The sequence below is a fragment of the Pseudoliparis swirei genome, chromosome 12, assembly GCF_029220125.1.
Source record: "Pseudoliparis swirei isolate HS2019 ecotype Mariana Trench chromosome 12, NWPU_hadal_v1, whole genome shotgun sequence".
In the NCBI taxonomy this organism is placed as follows: Eukaryota; Metazoa; Chordata; class Actinopteri; order Perciformes; family Liparidae; genus Pseudoliparis; species Pseudoliparis swirei.
The window spans coordinates 8,663,617-8,686,371 of record NC_079399.1 but is presented as its reverse complement, the minus strand read 5'-3'; the positions used below and the strand labels follow the sequence as shown (position 1 = coordinate 8,686,371).

Sequence of the window (22,755 nt, the reverse complement as noted above, 5' to 3'; positions counted from 1 at the left end):
CGGACACGATAAGCTCGGCCTCATTAGTCTCTTTAATTGGTCCAGATCAGTTGTAGTGAGCCAGTCTGTGGCCACACGCCAGGCTAAAGTAAACCGACCTGATGGAAACACTGAACAGGCCGACTAACAGATCACAGAGTGCAACATGGAGTCTGCCAATTTAGATTCATGGCATAACCTTTAATTACTGAGTTTCACACTAGTTACACCGACTTATAGAAACATTTGATCTCGTGAAACATTTCTCATGAACCTGCTATGTTAGATTTTTTTCAAATATCCCACAATGAGTACATTTCTCAACACACATACTCCCTTCACTTGACACTCTGACTGGTCTCCATAGCGGCAGACCATTTAAATAAACCCTTCCATCATTTTCTTCCCAAGATGAGTCCAAAACAGAGCAACCTCTAAGTGTGACCTTTAACCTTCTGAGGCCTTTTCTTCATCTCTTTTCCCACGTAACGTATTTCTTTAATTAGTTGTCATTGCTGATATTTGAAATGTGTAGATCCGTCTCTTCTGGTGGTGCGTGATCGTGTGCACGTGTGAATCGGTGAGCGCGTGCGTGTGCACACCGTGGCGTCTATAGCTTGCGGGGGAATCCATCAAAGCTTATCATTATAAGTAAACATGACAGAGTGGACAAAACGTCTTGTGCGCCGCCAGACCTGCTATCTGACCACCAGCCATATCTGTGATGATGGACTGATGTGGCGCTGGCTTGGTCTAATGAGAGTCTGAGTGTGAGAGTGGGAGTGGATGTATGAGCGCGCACACGCTAGAACACACACACATCAAAAGGCATACACATGTAAACACTCAGTAAGCACACACTCGAGTTACCTTTAACATAGTCCCTTATATAGTTTGCCTCTCACAGGGATATTACCTATACTGTACATGAAAAAATGTGACAATTATAAATGAGCCGGCACAGTCGTGATTCATACAGGTATGTTTGCTGAGACTCAAAGTTTTATTTACGACTCGAGCTGTGTTTTCTTTCTTCAGAAAAGAGACGGTTAGAATGAGACTCTCTTTTTTCACTGCAGATGAGATCAGAGGAGAGTTAAGGAGTGCAGAGGGAGATTTATTAGTAATGTTAGCTAATAGGCCATGATCTGTACTCATCATGACTTCCCCAAGTGTCAGAATATCATAAAGACCCAGAGAAAAACTGGTAAACGTCAAGTAAGGTTATAAAATTCAGAAAATTAACATACGTCTCTTTAGTGGTAGATTTTGAGAGCTTTGGTGAGGTTTCTTGTGTGTGTGTGTTGAGGTCAGCGAGTGTTTCTCTACTTGTTACAACACCACTGATAAGGAGGGTAAACAGCCATGCACTGTTTGCTCCCCGACCATGGTCATGTGATCAAAAACACTGATGAGCGTGTGTGTGTGTGTGTGTGAGTGTGTGTTTGAGAGGGTGATTTTTAGGGCTTAATGTCCGTCTCTCCTTTTGGTTTCCTACGGCGTCCGCTCGCTCCCTCCTCGAGGTGTGGCTGCTGCACCGTCTGGACGTTTAACTTCAAGAACAAAAACCCCGACATTGATAACCTTTCCCCCGCCGTGTAGTTCCTGGGTCAAAGGTCATGGCTGCAGTGCCTCAGCTGACTTGGCAGATTGACAGTGGGTGTAGTGGCACTGGATGGTGTACAGTATGTTTCATGCCGTGTCTCCATCCCTTTAATTCCCCTCTCTGTCTTTGTTAAATGGCCAGTGTGTGTGTGTGGGTGCGTGTGTGTGTGTTTGGGCAGGGGGGTCATTAACCCCCATGGTAACCTAGAAGATGGTCTTTCACTTACTCTGGACTCTCCTGGACCACCAAAGGAGTGATAAATGTGTCTCCATCACTTCTAAACGGTCGCAGCTTGTGATGTGTCATATAACATTTTTTAATCTGAGTTCTTAGTAATTGCAGTTTAGTTTGAGTCCTTTTCTTGCCAAGAGTTAGATGATACTAGAATAATCATGTCTAGATATGAAGCTATAATCAACATGCAGTTAGCTTAGCATAGCATAAAGAGTAGAAGCAGAGGAACAGCTAACCTGTCTCTGACAAATGGTAAAAATAGTTTTCTTATACCATCAACTTTAAAGCAGATTTCATGTAATTTCAAATTTGTTTAAACATATTTTCTGCTTCATTTCATTGTTTTTAGGTGATGCGTTTGTGGCGGTTTTCTTCAACCTAACTAAGTGATTTTCTCACTTAAACATAACCTGTGTTTTATTGTGTAATCAGGGGAAAAAAGAAGAAAATAAAAATGGAGCATAAAAGATATTTTCAATATTATTTAAGAAGTTGTGATGAGCGACACAAAAATGTTGTTTAACCGAGTGTTGCCTCCATGAATCAATGAATTAAAATGTTGACTATTCCAAAAACTGCCGTGACACGTTAAAGATAAAATTAAATTAAAATAAAGAGAACGTCTTCTAGCGGAGACTTCAGTCTACTTAAATCAGTTGCCAGGAAACATCTGTTAGCAACTCTGTTAATTGATGTATAGTGTGTTGTTTATGTGAAATGTAATTGAAAATACCTGACACTCTGTATTCATATTCGAAATTGTTTTTAAACACATCATGTGTCACGTCAGCTGTGTGTCCCATGACTTCTAATACTCTCCACCCTGAATCCATGAGCAGGCTAACATCAGCTGTGTAACATCTGTCACAGATCCTGAAGTGGGGCTCTCAACCCTTGAAGGGAACAGCTCTCTCTCTCTCTTTCTCTCTCTCTATATATATTTTCTTTCTCCTAATTGGTTAACTGCACAGAAATAGTCTCGCCATAAAGACACAGATAAAAACTCTCTGATGGAGGATCTTATAGCTGCCCTTGTTTTCGCAGGTTTGGGTCATAGAAGTGAATTACGGCTCCCATAATTCCTATCAATTATCATTTGTGTGACATATCCTTCTTCAATGTTTAGGTCTTGCGGCTTCCTGCTGCCACGGTGTACTTGAGGTTATCAGCGGCTGTAGTCTAAGCTAGAAGTGTATGACGTCTGAGTAAAATGATTTCAAATCTCTCCAAGGCCTGCGCCGGGTCAGATCGCTTGCAACCCTTCGAAAAGATACAAGCAAGATAGTTTTTTTTCTGGATAAAACGATAAACAAAGTTGCTGCCACTCTGTTTAAGTCTGCTATTGCAACAGCAGACACAAATAAAATGTGATAATACTTAAATACGCTCTGATTACGGCACTATTAGGAGTAAACAATAACACACATGCCATCTCAGTGGCACACACACAAACATGAAGATGTGTGTCCTGAAAATGTGCTTTATATTTTCTTTTGGGCCCTGCTTATTTCTTCTAGTCTTCCCATCATCTGCAACATACAGTTCCTCTGCGCGTGAGTGTGTGTATGTGTGTGTGTGTGTGTGTCTGTAATATTAACACAGAAATACAGACAGTGTAATGCTATCACGCTGTTTGTGGGCCCTGACATGGAGAGTACCGTCAAAATAATAATATTAGTGTCTGAAATGAGTACTGTTCAGATCTTATATGACAGAGAGACCTGGAACACTCTTGGTTTGATGTGGACTTTGAGTAATATTTGTACAGCCCCGTCTGAGCCACGTATAGCAAACATTATACAGTAAAGAGGTAACGGTTTAGAGCTCATCCGTAGCTTTTTGTAGTGCTTTACATTCAGTGGAGCTGCTACTCTGCTTCAGCGTGATTTCCTTTTGTATCTTTGAGCTTTTCGAAGCCATGTCTGTGTGTCCAGGAAGGAGAAGAACAACCTTGCAATAGACAACTGGAAGAAACATGTTGAAATAAGGAAAGGGAGCAAAGAGGCGAGAAAGAAGGTCGACGTTAACATTTGGGAGGTGGACATGTTGCTTAGTCAAATGATAATTAGATGGTCCTAAAGGGGGACGATGATACCCAGAGCCCCGGGTCCCTGCCAACAAAAACCCTAGTCCCTACCAAATGGTTCCCCACAATCCTTTGGTCCACGCAGGGAGGGGAGAGGAGGGGGTTGACAGGGGTCGATAGAAGTCTGAGCAGGACGGAGGAGGGACACACCGGCGCCATGGCGATCCCTAAGACAACTTATCTCCTCTCTCACAATGATAGCGCCTGTCAAAATAACTGCAAAGATACATAGCCAGCCAGGAACTGGTTAACTCCTGCCTTGTCCAATCACAGGGCTGCAGCGGGGGTCTCTGTCTAAGAGGGCTCTCTGGGACCCAATCTCCACAAACACACATCATCTCATTGTCTTTATCTCAAACAGGTTCACTTCACTAAGCTTTGATGAAAGGAGCAAGTGGGAATTATCACAACATCATATTTATATCCGAATCATATTTCATATATATTATAAAATTGTATGTATATATATATATATAATATATAATCTAATATCTAATACATATACACTACCGTTCAAAAGTTTGGGATCACTTAGAAATGACTTTATTTTTCAAAGAAAAGCACTGTTTTTTCAATAAAGATAACATTAAATTAATCAGAAATACACTCTCTACATTGTTAATGTGGTAAATGACTATTCTAGGTGGAAGTGTCTGGTTTCTAATGAAATATCTCCATAGGTGTATAGAGGCCCATTTCCATCAACTATCACTCCAGTGTTCTAATGGTACATTGTGTTTGCTAATCGCCTTAGAAGACTAATATCTGATTAGAAAACCCTTGTGCAATTATGTTAGCACAGCTGAAAACAGTTATGCTGGTGATATAAGCTATACAACTGGCCTTCCTTTGAGCTTGAAGTTTGTAGAACAAAATTAATACTTCAAATATTAATCATTATTTCTAACCTTGTCAATGTCTTGACTATATTTTATATTCATTTGATAAATAAAAGTGTGATTTTTCATGGAAGACACAAAATTGTCTGGGTGATCCCAAACTTTTGAACGGTAGTGTATATATATATATATATATATATATATATATATATATATATTAGATATTAGATTATATTGTGTGTTGGTCTCTGTGCAAACTGAAGACATTATACAACACAAACGTTCAAGACACTTAATAACTTTGCCCTCACCTCAGTCTTCAGTGTGAAATGCTTATTCTTTCATTAATCTTTATACAACACAGACACTTTTGAATGTTGTTGTTCTCTTTGTTCTTTTTAACGTGTTGTATGTTACAGGGTTATTATGCTGGAGGCCGTTTTAATATGCCATATAGTTGATGTAAACGACGTGCTGTGGTACTTAATACAACATGACTTCTTTCCCATAACGCGACCCCTGTTTCTAGGAGCATTTATGGTGAACTGTCGCCACCAAGCGGTAGAAGGAGAAGTCGGTCAGGTGATGGCAAAGTCAAGATATCCTACTTTGAGTTGGGACCGTTCACGCAGCAGCGAATGGGAACTAAATATGAACCTAACGTACCTCGGGTCAGTTATTGCACTGTAAGTATGGATGACATTGTGTAATGCACAGATCGCTGATTTGTGATGTGCGTTACTGGACCGTATCCATTAAACCTTCTTGACTTAGTTGATTGACGAGTCTTACAACTATCTGTGTGTGGCAACGGATTTCACAACTATCGATCAAGCGGATTAATATTTAACCGATGGGTTGTTGGGTCAGTTTAGTCACTTTATCGCCGCTTACTGTCGGAACAAAAAGACTTTGCTTCGCAGGAAAAAGTCGTTCCCTGACCGGGAATCGAACCCGGGCCGCGGCGGTGAGAGCGCCGAATCCTAACCACTAGACCACCAGGGACCGATACCGCCGGCATGTAATCAGGTCTTTACTCATCCCACAGTGTGCTATTGCATATTTATAATGATTTGTCTACATCTGGAAGTGTATTACCGACCAACAGCTAAATCTTTAACTAACTTTGACTGTATATTAGCTTTAACTAACGGTCGTCAGCTTTTATACGGTCCAAGGTAAAGTCGAGCTCGTGGTGAGCTCATGTTTTTACAGTCCACATGACACCAGAGGGCGTCGTGAAGGGGCTCGAGCTTCATTTTGATACAACGTTAGCTGCTGGAGGATGCACCCGAGGTAAGTGGACAACGTTAGCCACCTTACTTTCTGTCAGATGTAGCCCTTGAACGCGTCATCGTGCTTCAGCGCTGCACGAACAGGAAGAAGATGACGTCATAGCGTAGTTTAAAACGGCGGAGGACGGCTGGACCGAGCACAATCCAGCCCCGCCGTCTCCTCCAGGTTGCTACTGTCCTGTACACAACGTGGCTCGCTAGTTAGCAACTGCTGTTGAACCAGTGTGCGTCCTGGACCTTGTTGTTGATGTTTGAGTTGTGCTCGCGCGCTCCAACAACGCGCTGTGACGAGCTGTTAGCTATCTGTGCTCCGTTACTGCTGCGCCTCAGAAAGAGACATTCATTGAGCAAGTTGCTGCAGACTGGAAGATGAAGCTAGACACGTAGGCTACTTCAAGTGTAGCTGTTTTCCTCCTGAGGTTAACAGGCCATTGGCCAGTGATATACCCCTTTAGATTAACTGCACTGGCCTGATGTGTGCTCTTAAATGTGCGCCACATGCGCGTCGCATTGCTTGTTGTGTTTGCGTTAATCTCGCTGCAGCTAGCTGCGGTCTGCATGTTTACGTCAACAGGATTTAGCAAAACAAAACGATGCTTCTCATTACAGACACACTATTGTAATGGAGCTTGGTCGGATAATACGCAGGTTACTGTGGTGACATCAACTAGCAGATGTTTGTGTGTGTGTGTGTGTGTGTGTGTGTGTGCTCGTGTGTGATCATGTTTCATCCCGTTGGTCAGTCATTGTCTGCTGGGTAGCCCGACACGCTTTATTTATACGATGCTTTCATCGCCCTCCCCGTTTAGGTTGATTAGCCTTCACCATCATGTATTGGGCTGTTTGCATTTAATTGAGTTGTGTTGAGTGATGATGATGAGGAGGAGGAGGAGGAGGAGGAGTAAGAGGAGGAGGAGGGCGGGCCTGCTAATTCCCCTTCGCTTATTTCCTCCACAGGACAAGGAAGAAGCGTGAGAGGTGATCTTCCCGAAGTCTGCTGGCTTGGACGCGCTGCGTGGGTGTGTGCGGGTGGATGTGTTGATGCGCTCGACTGCCTGCAGATTTAGGACCCTGGCCTGATGGAGAAGAGAGACAGGAAGCCGGGGTATTTTGCCAGGTACGTGTCTCCTGTGTGTTCGCGTGCATGTTTGTTTGTTGGTTTTGGCTTTGTGTCATTTTCATTTAGTTTGAAGTATTTTTCATTAGCAAATAAATGAGCCTTAATAGGTTACTTTCTCTCTCTTTAAGATGCCATCCATTTTATTTGAGAATCACACAGTTCTCTCAGATGCATTTTCATATGTATACAACATCTGTCCGTTGACCCTTTAATGTTGTTGTGTGTTTTATTCAGTCAATCATTGCAATACAATATTCTATAGAATATACAAAACAGAAAAACTGGAAAGGTATAGGTTGAAGCAAAACATGCTTATATATTCCTATCCTAAATTTGATTAGATTAAAAGAAAAACTAAAGAAAATTAAACTGTAATGGGAGAGACTGTGGAGACACAGAATGGCCATATTTAGTTGCACAAGTGCACAGCAAGTCTTATTTTTTCATTATAATGTGTCACTCCTCTTAGAGCGTTGCTTGTTGGAAGTGACATTGTAGCGTTTGTGTACTTTGCCAATCTGCCGTAAAGGTGAATCGATTTTAAATGGATGATAATCTTCCCCTTTTTTTAAATCATGTATTGGCGCCGTGAAGTCACCTGTGTCCCAGCTGCATGCGTCAGAGCTTCTGGAGCGACAGGGATGATGTTGACCGTAAAATTGGGTTTTGGCATCGTTGTGGAACCCGATAGCAGGAAGTGGGTGAAAGAGGCTCGTCACAGCTAGGTGCACAGAATGAGACGGAACCGCTGGGTTATGAACAAAGATCATCTCAGTGTGACGTCCACACGATCAAACGGTCCACTAATTAATAACTGCTGCCAGATATTTATTTTTCGACAGCTGAGTGAATAATGTAAATGGCGTGTACTTGCGGTAGCATAGCGTGAATGTATCTAAATATCCTTAAAATGCACTTAAGAATATACTTCATCCCTCCTGCCTGTTCTACTATTTAATATTGTAAGAGGCATAGACGGAACTTGTTTGTCTTGCTTTAATCCTAAAATTGACACAGTTGCTCATAAATCAAATATTGGCCAAAGTTAACCTAAAAATGAATAAACAAGTTGTTTGATGGATAAGCAAGAAGTCATCTGTCGATATCAGAGTTGAGTTGAGTTGGGCTTGTGATGAATGGTGTGAGGTAATGCAGTGTATCCTAATGGCCTTCATGCTTTCTGATTATGTCTCAGGTTACTTGTTCAGGCGAAGCGGACAGCCTCCTGCGAACCTGCAGTCCGTCTTGTGTTGTATTGATTCGATTGGCTAATGGAGGAAATGTGACATTAATCGTGTTTTTTGGAGCGGCGTCGCATCTCAGTCGCTCTCTAAGCATTTGACAAGCGGTGTGCACGAGGTCTGAGCTTAGTCCGTTGGTCGGTGGGGTTTCCCTGCAATGGCGGTTTCCCTGCAGCCAAACCCCATAGTGGACCAGTAGCCAGAAGAGACAGAGAGAGAGAACACGTCAGGAAGGAACCGCCGCTTATCTGTGAACGCAGCGACCGCTGGAACACGCCGCTCTCCTGCCCGGTGCACCGACGGCTGCCTCGCTTCCTGACCAATGGCAGGAAAGGTCACTGTGGAGCACACGCATGCCAATAACAAGCACAAACCTGTCATAACATTGTTAATTATTATTGTTTTCACAAAAGTCAAACCCCTTTTGACACCGAACAATATAAACTACGGTGTATATACTGTTAAAAAGTGGAACAAATGTATACTAAAATCTTACCTTTTTTTATTTGTCATGTGCCATATAATATTTAATCCCAAATAAATGTGCAGCATGTTTGACTTGGGATGTGAAGGCACTGTACACACAGTAAGTAAGAATCAGATCAGGTAGACGACACACTGCACAAACACGAGTGATCGAGGCCACCAAGGAGCGCATGTTGACTCTGCAGGAGCGGCATGTGGGACACTTTAAATGTCGTGGGGAACGGTTCTCTTGTCTAATGAGAGGAGACCACAGTCATGCTCTGCGGGCGTCGCGTTGTTCTACACTTTATTTTTGGAGTCATCCGAGCGCTGCACGGTACAAGCCCCCTCGTGAAGTAGCGCGGTGGCTCCGCGGTTCTGGGATGCCTCGTTGCAAGAAAGTTGTGAGGGAAATGAGACCTGCATGACAGAACTGTGCTTAAGGAAACCCTACGAGTCTCGGCTGGAAGACTGTGATCTCTTTTCCATCAATAAGAGCCGCTCGCATATTGTCAAAAGTATAACAGGACTTTACCTAAAAACAACAACATATTCCAGTGTTGTCTATTGTTTTTTTGGACATTACACTCGTTGCCATGGAAAATAAAATACATACGGTCAACAATGTTTTTTCTCTTCGTACAACCATAAAGTTTCAACATTGCATCCAATTATAAGATCGTCTCAAAACTGCACATACAGGACTGTCTCAGAAAATTAGAATATTGTGATAAAGTTCTTTATTTTCTGTAATGCAATTAAAAAAACAAAAATGTCATGCATTCTGGATTCATTACAAATCAACTGAAATATTGCAAGCCTTTTATTCTTTTAATATTGCTGATTATGGCTTACAGCTTAAGAAAACTCTAAAATCCTATCTCATAAAATTTTAATATTTCCTCAGACCAAGTAAAAAAAAAGATTTATAACAGCTGAGTGTTTGTCAAGGCTCAGGAAACCCTTGCAGGTGTTTCGAGTTAATTAGACAATTCAAGTGATTTGTTTAATACCCTAGTATACTTTTTCATGATATTCTAATATTTAGAGATAGGATATTTGAGTTTTCTTAAGCTGTAAGCCATAATCAGCAATAAATCAGAATAAAAGGCTTGCAATATTTCAGTTGATTTGTAATGAATCCAGAATGCATGACATTTTTGTTTTTTTAATTGCATTACAGAAAATAAAGAACTTCATCACAATATTCTAATTTTCTGAGACAGTCCTGTATATACAAAACTGTCCATTTTTAACGCATTTCAATGACAAGACCGGTGAAACCAGAACAACTTTAATCGGCTCAAATCATGGAAACAATCATATTACAAAATAAGAATATCTCGCTCCAATATGTGCCTTTTGTCTTTACGTGATTTATTAGTTGTGTGCGTTGCTTTGTGTTGTTGTTTGTCTCGTTCTTCACGTTCCCTGTCATTATGTTGGTAATGGATTCACTGCTCGCCAACTGAAGGTCAGAGAAAGAGAAACGTCTTCAGATGAAGGCTTGAGAGCGAACACTAATTGAAAGCAGGCTGTGTTGCGGAGACGTGTGCGTGCAGATTCTTGAGTTCATCACTCCCAGATGTTTTGCTGCTCGGTTACCGTGGGCGACCTGAGGCGCTTGGCAGAGGCCTGAACCGTGTCCGTCCGCAGCCTTATCGACCTCCTGTTGCCTTTCCATTAATGCACGGGAACACCTAAAAACACTTCTCCTCACGTTTTTCTTGTATTCTTCCTTCGCCCAGGGCAGCGCCGTCCCTATCGTTCAAAGATTATCACAAATCAATGTGGTCTTGTCTTTTCTTAACACACACATATCAACACTTCGGGTTTCTTCGGGGGTCATCGGGCGAGCACTATCCTTAAGTGCACCGCTAACTCCAGGTTCATTGGCGCTGCAGTTCCCCCTCAGTGAACATCAGCAGGGCCCAGAGATGCCATTACATCATTGCCTCATATCAATGATTTAATCGGGGTAAAGGTTCAGTCTGACGCAGCAAAGCAAAGAAAGAAAAGTTAAAGCTCAATCCAATAACTTTGAGCACAATGGCAGCTCTCAACTCGCAACAGAGTGAACAAATTACAAGTTGTTATTTAATTATGAGATGGTCATCAACTAAATCTTAAAAAGTGTTAAATTGTATGACAAACGTGCAAAAGGCCCTGCCACCTTTTACTTTGTAATTTGTCCTTTTTTAAAATTGTTTTATGTTTCTTTGTAATCATTTTGAGTCTCTTTGTAATTGTTTTTTTGCTGTAGTTTTGCCATTTTTGTATAATTGTTTCTTAATTTGACTTGCATGTAATATATATGACCGTCTCTCCTCTGGCGTCCCATCAGGCTGAAGAGGCGGAGACAGCTCAAGCAGAGCCAATCGGAAAAGAATATGACTGAGCAGAACCCGGCTGTCATTTCCTGTCCAGACGTCCCAAAGGACCAGGACCCCGACAAGAAGACGGACCTGCAGAGAATTCCAGCGAAGCCACCGGCGGCCTCGGGTAAGACCTGAAATGAAATACATGGACCCCTCGAGGATCGGGCCACACATCATTTGATGAGACACCGTGGAGTAGGAAGACTACTTGTTCCTCTCAGTATGATATAATCAGGAACACTGAGACAATTACTGGGAATTATTATTTAGTCATAAATATTCTAGTCATAATACAATATTAAGGAAATTACAATCAAGCTTGGTGTAATTGCTCCATTGGAAGCAGGTTCAAGGTTTAATAACTAGTAAGAAGAAAATCTTACGCAGGGCAAACTATCTATTACTGCTCCGGAGGTATTTCTGGCTTTTGTTTCTTAGAAAAGTGTTTTTTTATTTTATTTTCATTGCTCTGTCTAAATGTCAACTGGTGGTGTTACTGTCTATTTATTCCCCTGCTCTTTTATTCGCCTACACAAGGGTCCCCTGTGTGGGGAACAAACTCGGCAGTCTTAAACAGGAAGTTGCATAAACTTTTTACTCTAGACAGTTTAACAGTTGATGACATTTAAGGCGCTGCATTCTCCAGAGTTGGTGCTGGTGTTAAATCATAATCAATATGCCATGAAGCCCTTGATTTTGCTATTATTGTGACTCCTAAATGTGAAAGAAAATCTTTTTCGTTTTTCTTTATTTAGTCAGACAAATGAGAATATTGCCAAAATAGACCAATCGTAACAATTTCTTTTCAACTATTTTATATCCATACACTTACTTAAATAACTTATTTGTGATGCATCAATGAGCAAAAAGTAAGCTAGGCTATTTCTAGCTTCATACTTTCACCACAATAAACCTATGCTAAATGATACATCATGTGTTTCTGGGTTTTTTAATACTTAAATCATCCCCAACTCCTCCATATTGACTGTAATTATTGACTATAATCATGCGTGCAGTGGCTCCGCCAGCTGTGTAAACTCTGCAGTACGTGTTTCAATAAGACCACATGCAGCCCATCCAATCGATTCCCTGCAGTGCAACAGACAAACCAAACATAACTCTTCTGGGTTTTATGTGCTTCCAGCTGCAAGTCCATAGCCTGCGATGCCTCCTGCTATATGACCAGTCCCGGTGATAATGAATAAGCAGCTGAGTTCGGTCCGGTCTCTCACGCTCGGTCCAGCGCGGAGCAGCTAGAGTCTGGCTGTCTAATGCTTAGTCATGCCCTCTTTCCTTGGAGGAGGCAGCGGTGTAATTTAGCATTCAGGGAGTGGTACGCTAATAGCTTCTGTGTTCTTGGCAAGAAGATAAATGCTGACTGTGGACCTTGTCTAATACAAGGGTCAGAGTGTGTGTCTGTGTTTATGATAACTGCTTCGGCATGTGCGGGGCAGTGTTTTAAAGCTGGGTAATGATCGGGACCAACAATCAGTCAGTGCGTTTACATGATGGTATAATTCGAATCTTGCTTTAGTCGGACTCTGCTATCTTTTGGGGGATCTGCTGTTATCCCAATATACATGGCAGTGAGTAATTCGAATCATTGGCCTTTGAAAGCATGTCATATCCGATACGATAGGTGGCGCTGTTTTCATTACAACTCGTGGTGATACAGCCATTTCCGCTTGACCTCTTCACCACTACCAACAACAACAACATCAACATTTCGAGAAAGATGGCGAACAGAGAGCAAGGCGAAGCTACATCCCTCTCCTATTTTTGCATGATGTTAATAGTGACATTATCGTCTCTTTCGACTTCCGGGTCACGACATGGGAGGGAGGGGGGAGGAGGGCGGCGGGATCTCAAGCATGCGCAAAGACGTAAAGTCCAGTTCCTAATCCAATTCACCGTTACATGCCGCGAGAGTCGAATTATCAACCGGATCGGATCGAGTTATCCAGGGGTGTTAATCGGATCGTAGTCGGACCGCACACAGTCAAACAAAGGTGTTTACATGAAACGGATCATTCGATTTCAGTCCGACTAAGCCAGTTATTCGAATGCATGTAAACACGGTCACTGGTACTGACTCAAAAGGCAATTAAGCAAAGTATATCTGTTTGTGACCTAGAAAGTGCGAGCTGGACCAATCTGACAAAAAATGTTCCGCCCTATAAGATTATTCTGTTTGTTGTCCTCAGTCTGCAAAATGGTTCTCTCATTTCCTGTTTCCCTTCTAGACGATGGCTGTAACAGTGCCATTAAGGCAAAGAGGGAGAAGAAGAGACCACCGGGGACAACGGAGTTCATTGTGAGTGAATCTGCAGTGAGAATACATTTGATGAAGCATACAGAGTTATTCGCAGGACGGTTGTAGTTTTTAAATTGCGCTCCCCTCTTGTGACAGGTGGGACCTGACGACTCCCTCAGCAGCATCGCGCTCAAGTTCAACGTCACCCCCAACAAACTGGTCCAGCTGAACAAGCTCTTCTCTCGCAGCATCTACCCCGGTCAGGTGAGCGGCTCGGCGGTCACGACGGTCGCTGCGTGTTTGTTCCTCCGGCTGTCTGACCGAGCTGTCCGCCATCTTTGTTACAGAAGCTGTTCGTCCCCGATGTGAGCCGGTCAGAAGCTGACCTCCAGTCTCAGGGTTCCTCTGATCCCTCAGTCACAAACGGCGTATCGGAGAAAGACTCGCATGTGAGTAAAGAATACTTCACTGTGTTGCTTTGAGGAACCAGCGTTATTATTAACAGTATTTATTGAGGGACAAATAGGTGTTAAAAGGCAAATGAAAGAGGAGTTCCTCTCAGTCTAAGTCAGAGCAAAAAAAATAAATCATGGATATCACTAGACTGGATGTAAGAAGTGGACGTAGTCATTGTGTCATCCCTTATTGTTTTGTGGACTGTGGTTTTTGAAGCCTTGAGTTTGACGATTTTGCCGTCGCCATCTTGAATTACGGCAGTTGCCCTGTTTATTTAATTTTCTTGCAACCAATGAATGGAGGTTACCAATTTGGAATATGAAGGAGTGATGTTGAGACGCCATATACGGAAACCTGTCAATCACAGGAAACACGCCCTCAAGCATACTCAGCATTGTGGTCTTTTTTTACTCTAAATGGGCCAAAATGTACTAAATGCTGTATTTAAGATGTCTTGAAACTAGCAATTGAGACCATAAACTCATGTTTCGAATGTTTACTGAGGTAATAAATCAAGTGAGAAGTTGGGTCATTTTCTCATAGACTTCCAGACAATCTGACTTATTTTTGCAACTACGGGTCAGGAGAGGGAATGCAAGTTTTAAAACACTTCCACTTGATTCTGCTTTACTTCAAGGTCTGTTCAAAACCGCAGGTAGTGGTATAAATGGTCTTCCAGCTATTATTATCTTAGGAGTTACACATTTGTTAGTTAGATGATTGATAATGCTTTATTTGTCCAAAATGTTCCGCCTACACTGGCTACCTTTTCTTTTTTTAATGTTGTAATATAATGTTTTATTGTTCTCGTATTTTAATTTCTGATCATGGATAAGACATTGAATCCGTGGTATAAGTGAGCAGTTTCCAACAGTCAGAATGTAAAGTGATTATTTTGCAACAGAAGGTCATTTAATCATCCAGCATTTGATGGTCAAGTAAAAAAAAAAAAGCTACTTTCGGGCACTTTGAAAAGACGGTAATAAACATAACATGATCTGGTGGCCTAAAAGGCTGATGAGAGCTGAAACTCTTCAAAACTAACATGACAATCGGGTCCTTTTGACTTCCTTCAGGGCGGCGTGCCAAACTGCTCGTTAACAAAGTCCCTCCGGCGTGAACTCTCCCCGAACTCGGAGGACGAGAGCCCGGCAACAGTTAAATTCATCAAGATGAGCTGCAAATATTTCACTGACGGCATGGTAAGAAGCCTGGAAAATGAAGGCGGAAACATTGAACTTCCTAAAAGACTCCTGATTAATGTTTTGGTTAAATAAATCAAATGTAAGAAGAATCTCATCTCAAATTGCACGGTTGCAGGGAGTGGTGGGCGGCGTGCTGATCGTGACCCCCAACAACATCATGTTTGACCCCCACAAGTCCGACCCCCTGGTGATCGAGCACGGCTGCGAAGAGTACGGCCTGATCTGCCCCATGGAGGAGGTCGTCTCCGTGGCGCTGTACGACGACGTGTCGCGCATGAAGCTCAAAGACGCCCTGCCATCGTAAGAGCTCCGAAGACACCTCGCTTTCCCTCATTTCCCTCTTTTGTAGCGCTTCCTCTTCCTCAGATTCCTCCTTTCTTGTTCCTCTTTCCAGTTTTTTCAAGAATGAAACCGTACAAAGCCCTTTCCGATTCACATTTTACTTTTTTTCAATGACATGTTTGTTTTCTCCTGGATCTTGTCGAGTTGTTGTTTTTTAGTTTTGTAATGTTCTCATTTTAATATTTTGGATTTGTTCTTCATCAAGTCTTATTTGCTGTTTCTACATCACATGTGTTTATTTTGTGTCATTTTCTGGTCATTTATCAGTTCTGTTGTGGACTTTTTTTCTTTTCCTCCTTTTCATTTCCATCCTGGTTCGCGGTTTGTGTGATGCCGTGACCACACAGAGACCTACCCCAGGATTTATGTCCTGTGTACAGGCCCGGCGAGTGGGAGCAACTGCCATCAGAGCGCGATCTGAACCCCTTTAGCCGCTATGAAGCTCTTAATCCAAAGCGACCAATCGTGTTGGATGACATCGACTCCACCCTCTCAGAAACCGGTAACGTCATGTGTTCTCTCGACTAGTCGGCTTCGTTAGTCCAGTTGTTCCTCTTCTTAATCCTATAATAAATCAAATCACTCCATGTTTTTTGTTTTTTTTCCTGTTTTTTTATTTTTATGAATGAAAGTATGTCGTACATTTAGAAATTCAGCCGAGTGACCAAATATTTCTGTATCGTGAACTCTCGAGCATCCAATTGTTCCTCTTTTTTCAGTTTTTGAGGATTATTCTTCAACGAGCCCAACCATCACTGTTCCCCGCTTCTCAGATGTGAATATTCTTTTAGAAACCAATTATTTAATTCATCAAAAGGGAAATGTTCAGTTTGATTTGATGATGAAAATGTCTCGACTAAATGTTTTCATGGTCAACAAAGAACTGTTTTTCTTTTCTTTACACCAGCGAGCACAGAGAGCGAGCAGACGGAGAAGTCTCCGTCAGACGAAGGATTCACAGATTTGGAGCCAACTGTCAACGGGAGCACTGGCGAAGCCGAGGGGACGTCCACCAAAACACCCGGCATCGGCCGCAGGGACCAACTGGACCGAGCACCAGAACCAGACCTTCGAGACAAGACGGTTCTGAGTCAAACTAAAGGTAAACTTGATGAGGAAGAGGATGAGGGCGTCGCTCAAAACGGCTCCGTTGAGGAAGGCGAGACGATACGGTTCTCTTCAGAGACTGAAAAACAGTCCGACTCGTGTGATGGACCTACAAGCCGAGAGGAAACCAAAGATATGAAACCTAGAGGGGCCGGCGAGCTGCTAAATGGTGCACGTGATGAAATGATCGACGCACCAGTCGACCAAAGCAGGAAATTAAGTCTCAACGAGGCTCCTGGGATTCTTGGAGACTCGAATCCGGAGAAACGTAGCCCAGACCGACCAGCAGGGGAAGCTGAACTGAGTGAGGAGGAGAGACGGAAGAAAAGCTACAAGGCAGAAGTGAAGTCATGGCTGCTGGAGAGGATGCAGGCTCCAATAGAAGGTAGGATGTAAAAACTGAAAATCAATTATTGTAGCTATTGGGCATTTTACATGGTAAACATCAGAACTGTCCTGTAAAAGCATCCCCAGATCTTCACTGACTCTCATAAAGCCCCTATGTGTACGACATGAACATTGCATTTAAGGAGTTTAGCATTCAACGAATCAAACTCTATTTCTCGATCTGTAAATGTTCCTTCTCTCTCTAGACATGCTTTGCTCATCAGAGGAGAAGAGTAAAATCCCACCTATGTTCCTGTGCTTCAAAGTGGGAAAGCCAATGAGGAAGTCCTTCGCCACCGGGAGGACCTCTAGTCCCGCCCACTCATTTGGGGGGCGGGGCAAACAGCCGGAGTACTGGTTTGCTGTGCCACAAGAAAGGTGAGACGATGGTGGACGATGGATTCTCTTGAACTACAAAGTGTGTAAGCTATCTGTGTACTTTTTACCAATCCAGTGTGTGTGTGTGTGTGTGTGTTGCAGGGTGGACCACCTGTATGGGTTTTTCGTCCAGTGGTCCCCAGATGTGTACGGGAGGGAGGCTCGAGAGCAGGGCTTTGTTGTGGTGGAGAAGGATGAGCTGGACATGATTGACAACTTCTTCAGTGACCCTGCATCTTGCAGCTGGGAGGTGGAGCTCAGCAGAAAAGGAGGCGGCGGCACGCCCGCTCTCCTCCCCTTTATCTACATCTCAGAATAAACACTGTGACCGTGTGTTCGCTGACATTTAGAAATACCTGTTTTCATACTTGGTTTTTGCTCCAAGATCATCACCATTGATGAGGCCAAGCGGCGGCAGAGTTTCAGCAGCTGTGACGGAGAATTGTCATTGGACGCTCTGCCCATACTCCGAGACGCCAGTGATCTGCTGCAGGACGAGCACACCGAGAAGGTCATTTCTTTAAACATCTAAATAAGTTGCCTGCCTCTGCCTGCCAACCACATGAACACTTCTGTTACTGAGAAGAGCACTGAGAGGGTGATACTCTGATGATGTGTTCGCCCTCCAGCTTGCCAGTCGCTTGCCAGCGCGGGTGCAGATTTACCCCTGGAGGCTGGCCTACAGCACGGTGAGACACGGGACCAGCCTGAAGACCCTGTACAGGAGCCTGGCAGACGTGGACAGTCCCGTGCTGATGGTCATCAAGGATATGGATAACCAGGTAGATGAATGTGCTGTTAGTAAGTGGCTGGCTGATGATACTGAAGGGGAAAGCAGTCTGAGGAAATGGATACTCATCATTAGTAGATGGTTTTTTTTTTCACGGGTTTAATAGTTCTGCTTATCACCAACATCTCTGTCACGTCAAATGGTGGTGTTGGATACAGGATGAACACATTCTGACTTTTTTTTCTAACAGTCGTGTGTGTGGGTGTATGAATGAGAAAAAAAATGGTTTGGACTATGCCATCAGGTTAATTTAATATATTCATGAAACTTCTTTTAACCACCAGTTGAAACGGTTTAAGCTTGTTCGCGATAATTCGGTCCTTTCGTGTCTTTAAATCCTGAAACTGAATCCGACTCTTGTCACAGATATTCGGGGCTTTCTCGACTCATCCCTTCAGAGTGAGCGAGCACTGCTACGGCACGGGGGAGACGTTCCTCTACAGCTTCTGTCCTGAGATCAAGGTTTGCATCTAGTCAATCTGGGTCCCTGTCCCTGCTCCACAAGTGTTCGACATGTTTGCTCTCGATTTGTAGGTGTTCCGCTGGACGGGGGAGAATTCTTACTTTGTGAAGGGCAACACGGATTCTCTCCAGATGGGAGGAGGAGGGTGAGTACATCTAGCAGCTACACTGCAAATCACTAGTGCGCGTGTTTGTTTCTGTGGCCTTGTGGGGCGGAGTGGTACTTCAGGTGGGGCACAGGAGGAGATGCAGAAGGACCTTTATTGAGAACTTCACATATTACTCAAGTTCAAAGATAAAACTAAGTCATTAATAAATACATGTTGAAATGCCTAAACCTGTGTGAGTTACGCTTGAGTGACAGGCAAGACTCGCTGATTCTTGGCGTTTTGCCAAAAGCTAATTTCCGTGAGATCGGCTTTTCCGCTCTTGCCCTTCAAAACAAAAGCTCAACATTGAGCATGAATTGAGAGAGGCTGTATCAAGCCTGCAACCCCGTTTTTAAAAAGCGTGTAGTGGAAAGCAGGCTCATTACTAATACAACTTGACACGTATATATGCACGAATTAGACGTTTTCTCTCAACAAAAGGTTTGCCGTTGGATAATGTCCACCTGTTTTCTACCTTTCCCTCCCTCCTCCGCAGTGGTCAGCTGGGTCTGTGGCTGGACGCCGAGCTGTACCGAGGAACCACCACCAAATGTGCCACCTTCAACAACCAGCCTCTCTCTGTGCAGCAAGACTTCAACATCCACAGTGTGGAGGTGTGGACCTTTGAGTAGCCTCACCTGCTCCTCCTGCATTCACCCTCCGCTTCAAACACACACACACACCCCAGGTCTATTACGCACCGCATGGAGGCGAACCCAGCTACCCCACGTTGACTCTAAATGTTCTGTGAGAGAAGAGAGTGCGGTTGTTACGCTGACTGGAAACGGAGCGGTCTCCAGTTGGCTGCTTTGAGGTAGGTTTGGTAGGCCGACCCTGTCGTGTCCGGGTCCTCCTCCCGTCAGAGGAGGAAGAAGTGTGATAAAATGTGGTTGCTCTCAGTTCATTAGCTGCCTTAGATACCCGCCGATGCCTCCAGCTTTCCCAGCATGCAAAGGGAGAAGAAGAAGGCTGCTGATGTTACAGTTGAGGTTGTCCCAAAATGATTTTAAGTTTATATGAAAGAACAAGGTATCCCATTAATGCATTTTGGTTAATTTGGGCAGAAATAATGATGTAATTGGTATCGTTGGGAATGTAAAGGGAAGTTTGGAATATTTTTTAATTTCATTTTTACAATCCAATTCATTTCAAACTTGAAGGAAGAATTTTTCTTTGGGATCCTCCACCATTACAGAAGCTTTCAGCGAGGGAAATCTTGTAATTGTTTACAATGGAGGTCCTGCACTTCCTCCGAGGGCCGTCTTGTTCTTGCCCTCTTATTGTGTTCGTATTGGACTGAATGAGAACGTTCCATTGTATTCCCTCACAACGACATTTAGTGTTTTATTTCCCCCGTATAATCTAAAACAAGTGCTAAAGTCAGGTTTGCAATGACCAAATATGTTGTATTAGAACCTCACAATTGTTGTGAGGTCATTATATTTTAGGTTATTTCATTTTTACATTTAGTTTTTTTTTTTATAAAGAATACTCAGTTGTTGTTGTTTTCTTTTTAAATGGTTGTACTTTTATAGAAGTTTTGTTCAATGTTTCTGATTGGACCCAATAAGCACTATTGATGACTGTTTGTCAGTATTGAATTCATATCTCACGTCGGCTGATTTTTATCTCTTTATTTTCATCTGTGTTCGATATTGTTCAGAGAGCCAGGAAAAGTTTAACGTGACATCCCTTTGCACTACAGGATTAATCGACAGTCAATGCTGCGTTGTGGCCCGACGCAATCGTCCATTGATTCAATTTTAAATTGTTACTGATTTGTTATTGGATCACCACTACAGAAGGGAGGAGCTTCCTGTCCAACCACATGCCTCTGCTTAAAAACATGGGCGTAAAGGGGACGGTTTCTTTACACTCTGGTATGCCACTAACTAAGAATTCAGATTTACTAACACGGAAAATAAATGTTCATTTATATCTTGTGTATCTGATACAGGCTTGTAGTGCATGAATATGCGATATTGCAAGACTGCATGTGTGACACCACTGTTATGATACCTGCCATACTATTCAGTAATACCAGTTATCGCTTCATGTGAAAATGAGCTTTTCTGTCTTGTAACTGTGAATGCTCCCCGAGTATTATTTCTTGTGAATCCAAAACTGCTGTGATATCACCACGGATCTATTTATTGTGTGGTTATAGCAAATGCATTTAAACCTGAATAAATGTTAAACGTATAAAATAATTGATTGTGTTTGTCAAATTTGTATCTCCACATGTTTATTTAGTATTCTTTATTTATTTATTTTTCTTCAGTGTGATTTTCATGTCTGGAACATATTCATAGTGACCAGTGACCCGATGCTGTCTTGCTGTTTAAGTGAAGGAGGTTTATGCTTTACTGGGATCACGTTACAGTAAGACCCCCTCATCATGTAACGGAAAATAAATAATGAAGCTGACACGCTGCAGTGAAGATTAACAAGCAGGTTTCACTCCACCTGTTTTCAGGCACTGGAGACCTAAATGTATATCCATATAAAATCTAATTGTATGTTTGACTGATTAGAAGTAATCCACGGACTAGGTACATTTATGTATCTTTACAGTACATGTACTACCGTGTTTGAACTATGGTACATTTGGTAGGCTCAAGTTATTAAGAAAACACATGTATCATAGTTTTTTCTCTCTATTGCTACATAACTTAAACAATGAGTATGTGTATACGTATGCATACAAGGAATTTGGCTAGCCTTCATTTTTAATGTTTAACTCTTTGCAAGGCAAGCTGTTATTCATTTAAAGGTAAATGGATTACATGTTTTCCTCTAGAATATATTTTTAAATTGCTTATTTCTTTTTGAAAAGGCTATAAAAGATTGTGCTCTTATAGACAAGCTTATGGTCCCACTGGCGTTGATGCCTAAAGTGAATGTGCCTGTAAATACTGAAGAGTGATAGGGAGTCTGATGCTTTGTGTGTGGGCTGACTTGCTGATAGTCATGTTAAATAAATAATTTAATTTTCCACATTTGGCCACAGAATAAATGTTTAACTGCGTCTAGTTGTGTTGAGCCGTGACCTTTGACTTCCATGTGCAGTGTCTTAACATCTTAAAGTTGTCCTGCCATTAGTTCCTTAGAAAGTTATGGATTTAAGCATAAAGCAGCTCAACACGTCCTTTTAAGACCGCTGCAAATTAATTCAATTCAATTCAGTTTATTTGTATAGCCCAATTTCACAAATTACAAATTTGTCTCGGAGTGCTTTACAATCTGTACACATAAACATCCCTGCCCCAAAACCTCACATCGGACCAGGAAAAACTCCCAAATAACCCTTCAGGGGGAAAAAAAAGGGAAGAAACCTGGAGGAGAGCAACAGAGGAGGATCCCTCTCCTAGGATGGACAGATGCAATAGATGTAATGTGTACAGAAGGACAGATTTAGAGTTAAAATACATTCAATGAATATGACAGAGTGTATGAATAGTTCATAGTAGGCATATTCCACGATGGAGACCTCCACGATCCATCAGGCAGATGGCGGTGGGGAGGAGGAGTGGGCGGAGTCTCAACAGGACAGTGGCGTAGTCATGAGCAGGAATTCCACGACCCAGACGATCCATCAGGCAGATAGGATCTATGCCGTCTCATAGGGTCCGATGACCCCATGAGACGTAAAGTCAAAAGGACTTCGGGAGAAAGCAGAGTTAGTAACGTGTGATTGAGAGATGAAAATTCATCCTTAAGGAGAGAAAAAAGAGGAGATAGGTACTCAGTGCATCCTAAAACGTCCCCGGGCAGCTATAAGCCTATAGCAGCATATCAAGGGGCTGGACCAGGGCAAACCTGATTCAGCCCTAACTATAACCTCTGTCAAGAGGAAGGTCTTAAGTCTACTCTTAATCGTGGTGACTGTGTCTGCCTCCCGGACTGAAATTGGAAGCTGGTTCCATAGAAGAGGAGCTTGATAACTAAAGGCTCTGGCTCCCATTCTACTTTTAAGACTCTA

The 22,755-nt window shown here is 42.7% G+C and overlaps 1 protein-coding gene and 1 non-coding gene across 6 annotated transcripts; one reads left to right on the top strand and one right to left on the bottom strand.

The window, feature by feature from the left end:
• The first annotated feature begins 5,331 nt into the window (after positions 1-5,331).
• LOC130202468 (nuclear receptor coactivator 7) lies at positions 5,332-20,983 on the top strand. 5 transcript variants are annotated; one of them, XM_056428036.1, is made up of 17 exons: positions 5,332-5,430; positions 6,997-7,156; positions 11,210-11,367; positions 13,487-13,557; positions 13,654-13,761; positions 13,845-13,946; positions 15,030-15,155; positions 15,274-15,458; positions 15,848-16,002; positions 16,408-16,992; positions 17,201-17,372; positions 17,475-17,622; positions 17,758-17,883; positions 18,002-18,154; positions 18,529-18,624; positions 18,697-18,770; positions 19,270-20,983. In XM_056428036.1, exons 2-17 carry the CDS (start codon positions 7,119-7,121, stop codon positions 19,403-19,405), a joined length of 2,433 nt encoding a protein of 810 aa, XP_056284011.1. In that variant the 5' UTR covers positions 5,332-5,430; positions 6,997-7,118; the 3' UTR covers positions 19,406-20,983. The 5 variants fall into 5 exon arrangements, with proteins under 5 accessions (XP_056284011.1, XP_056284010.1, XP_056284012.1 ...); XM_056428035.1 differs by lacking the exon at positions 5,332-5,430 and adding an exon at positions 5,630-5,773; XM_056428037.1 differs by lacking the exon at positions 5,332-5,430 and adding an exon at positions 5,630-6,040 and having other exon boundaries at positions 15,881-16,002.
• trnae-cuc (transfer RNA glutamic acid (anticodon CUC)) lies at positions 5,678-5,749 on the bottom strand. The gene has a single exon. It is a non-coding gene; the product is annotated as a tRNA-Glu (tRNA).
• Positions 20,984-22,755: the final 1,772 nt, after the last annotated feature.

Excerpts from the sequence above, each read along its gene's own strand:
- LOC130202468 (XM_056428036.1), top strand. The coding sequence starts at position 7,119 with ATGGAGAAGAGAGACAGGAAGCCGGGGTATTTTGCCAG. Across the intron at positions 16,993-17,200 it reads GATGCAGGCTCCAATAGAAG|ACATGCTTTGCTCATCAGAG; the intron begins GTAGGATGTAAA and ends TTCTCTCTCTAG. Across the intron at positions 18,771-19,269 it reads CTCCAGATGGGAGGAGGAGG|TGGTCAGCTGGGTCTGTGGC; the intron begins GTGAGTACATCT and ends CCTCCTCCGCAG.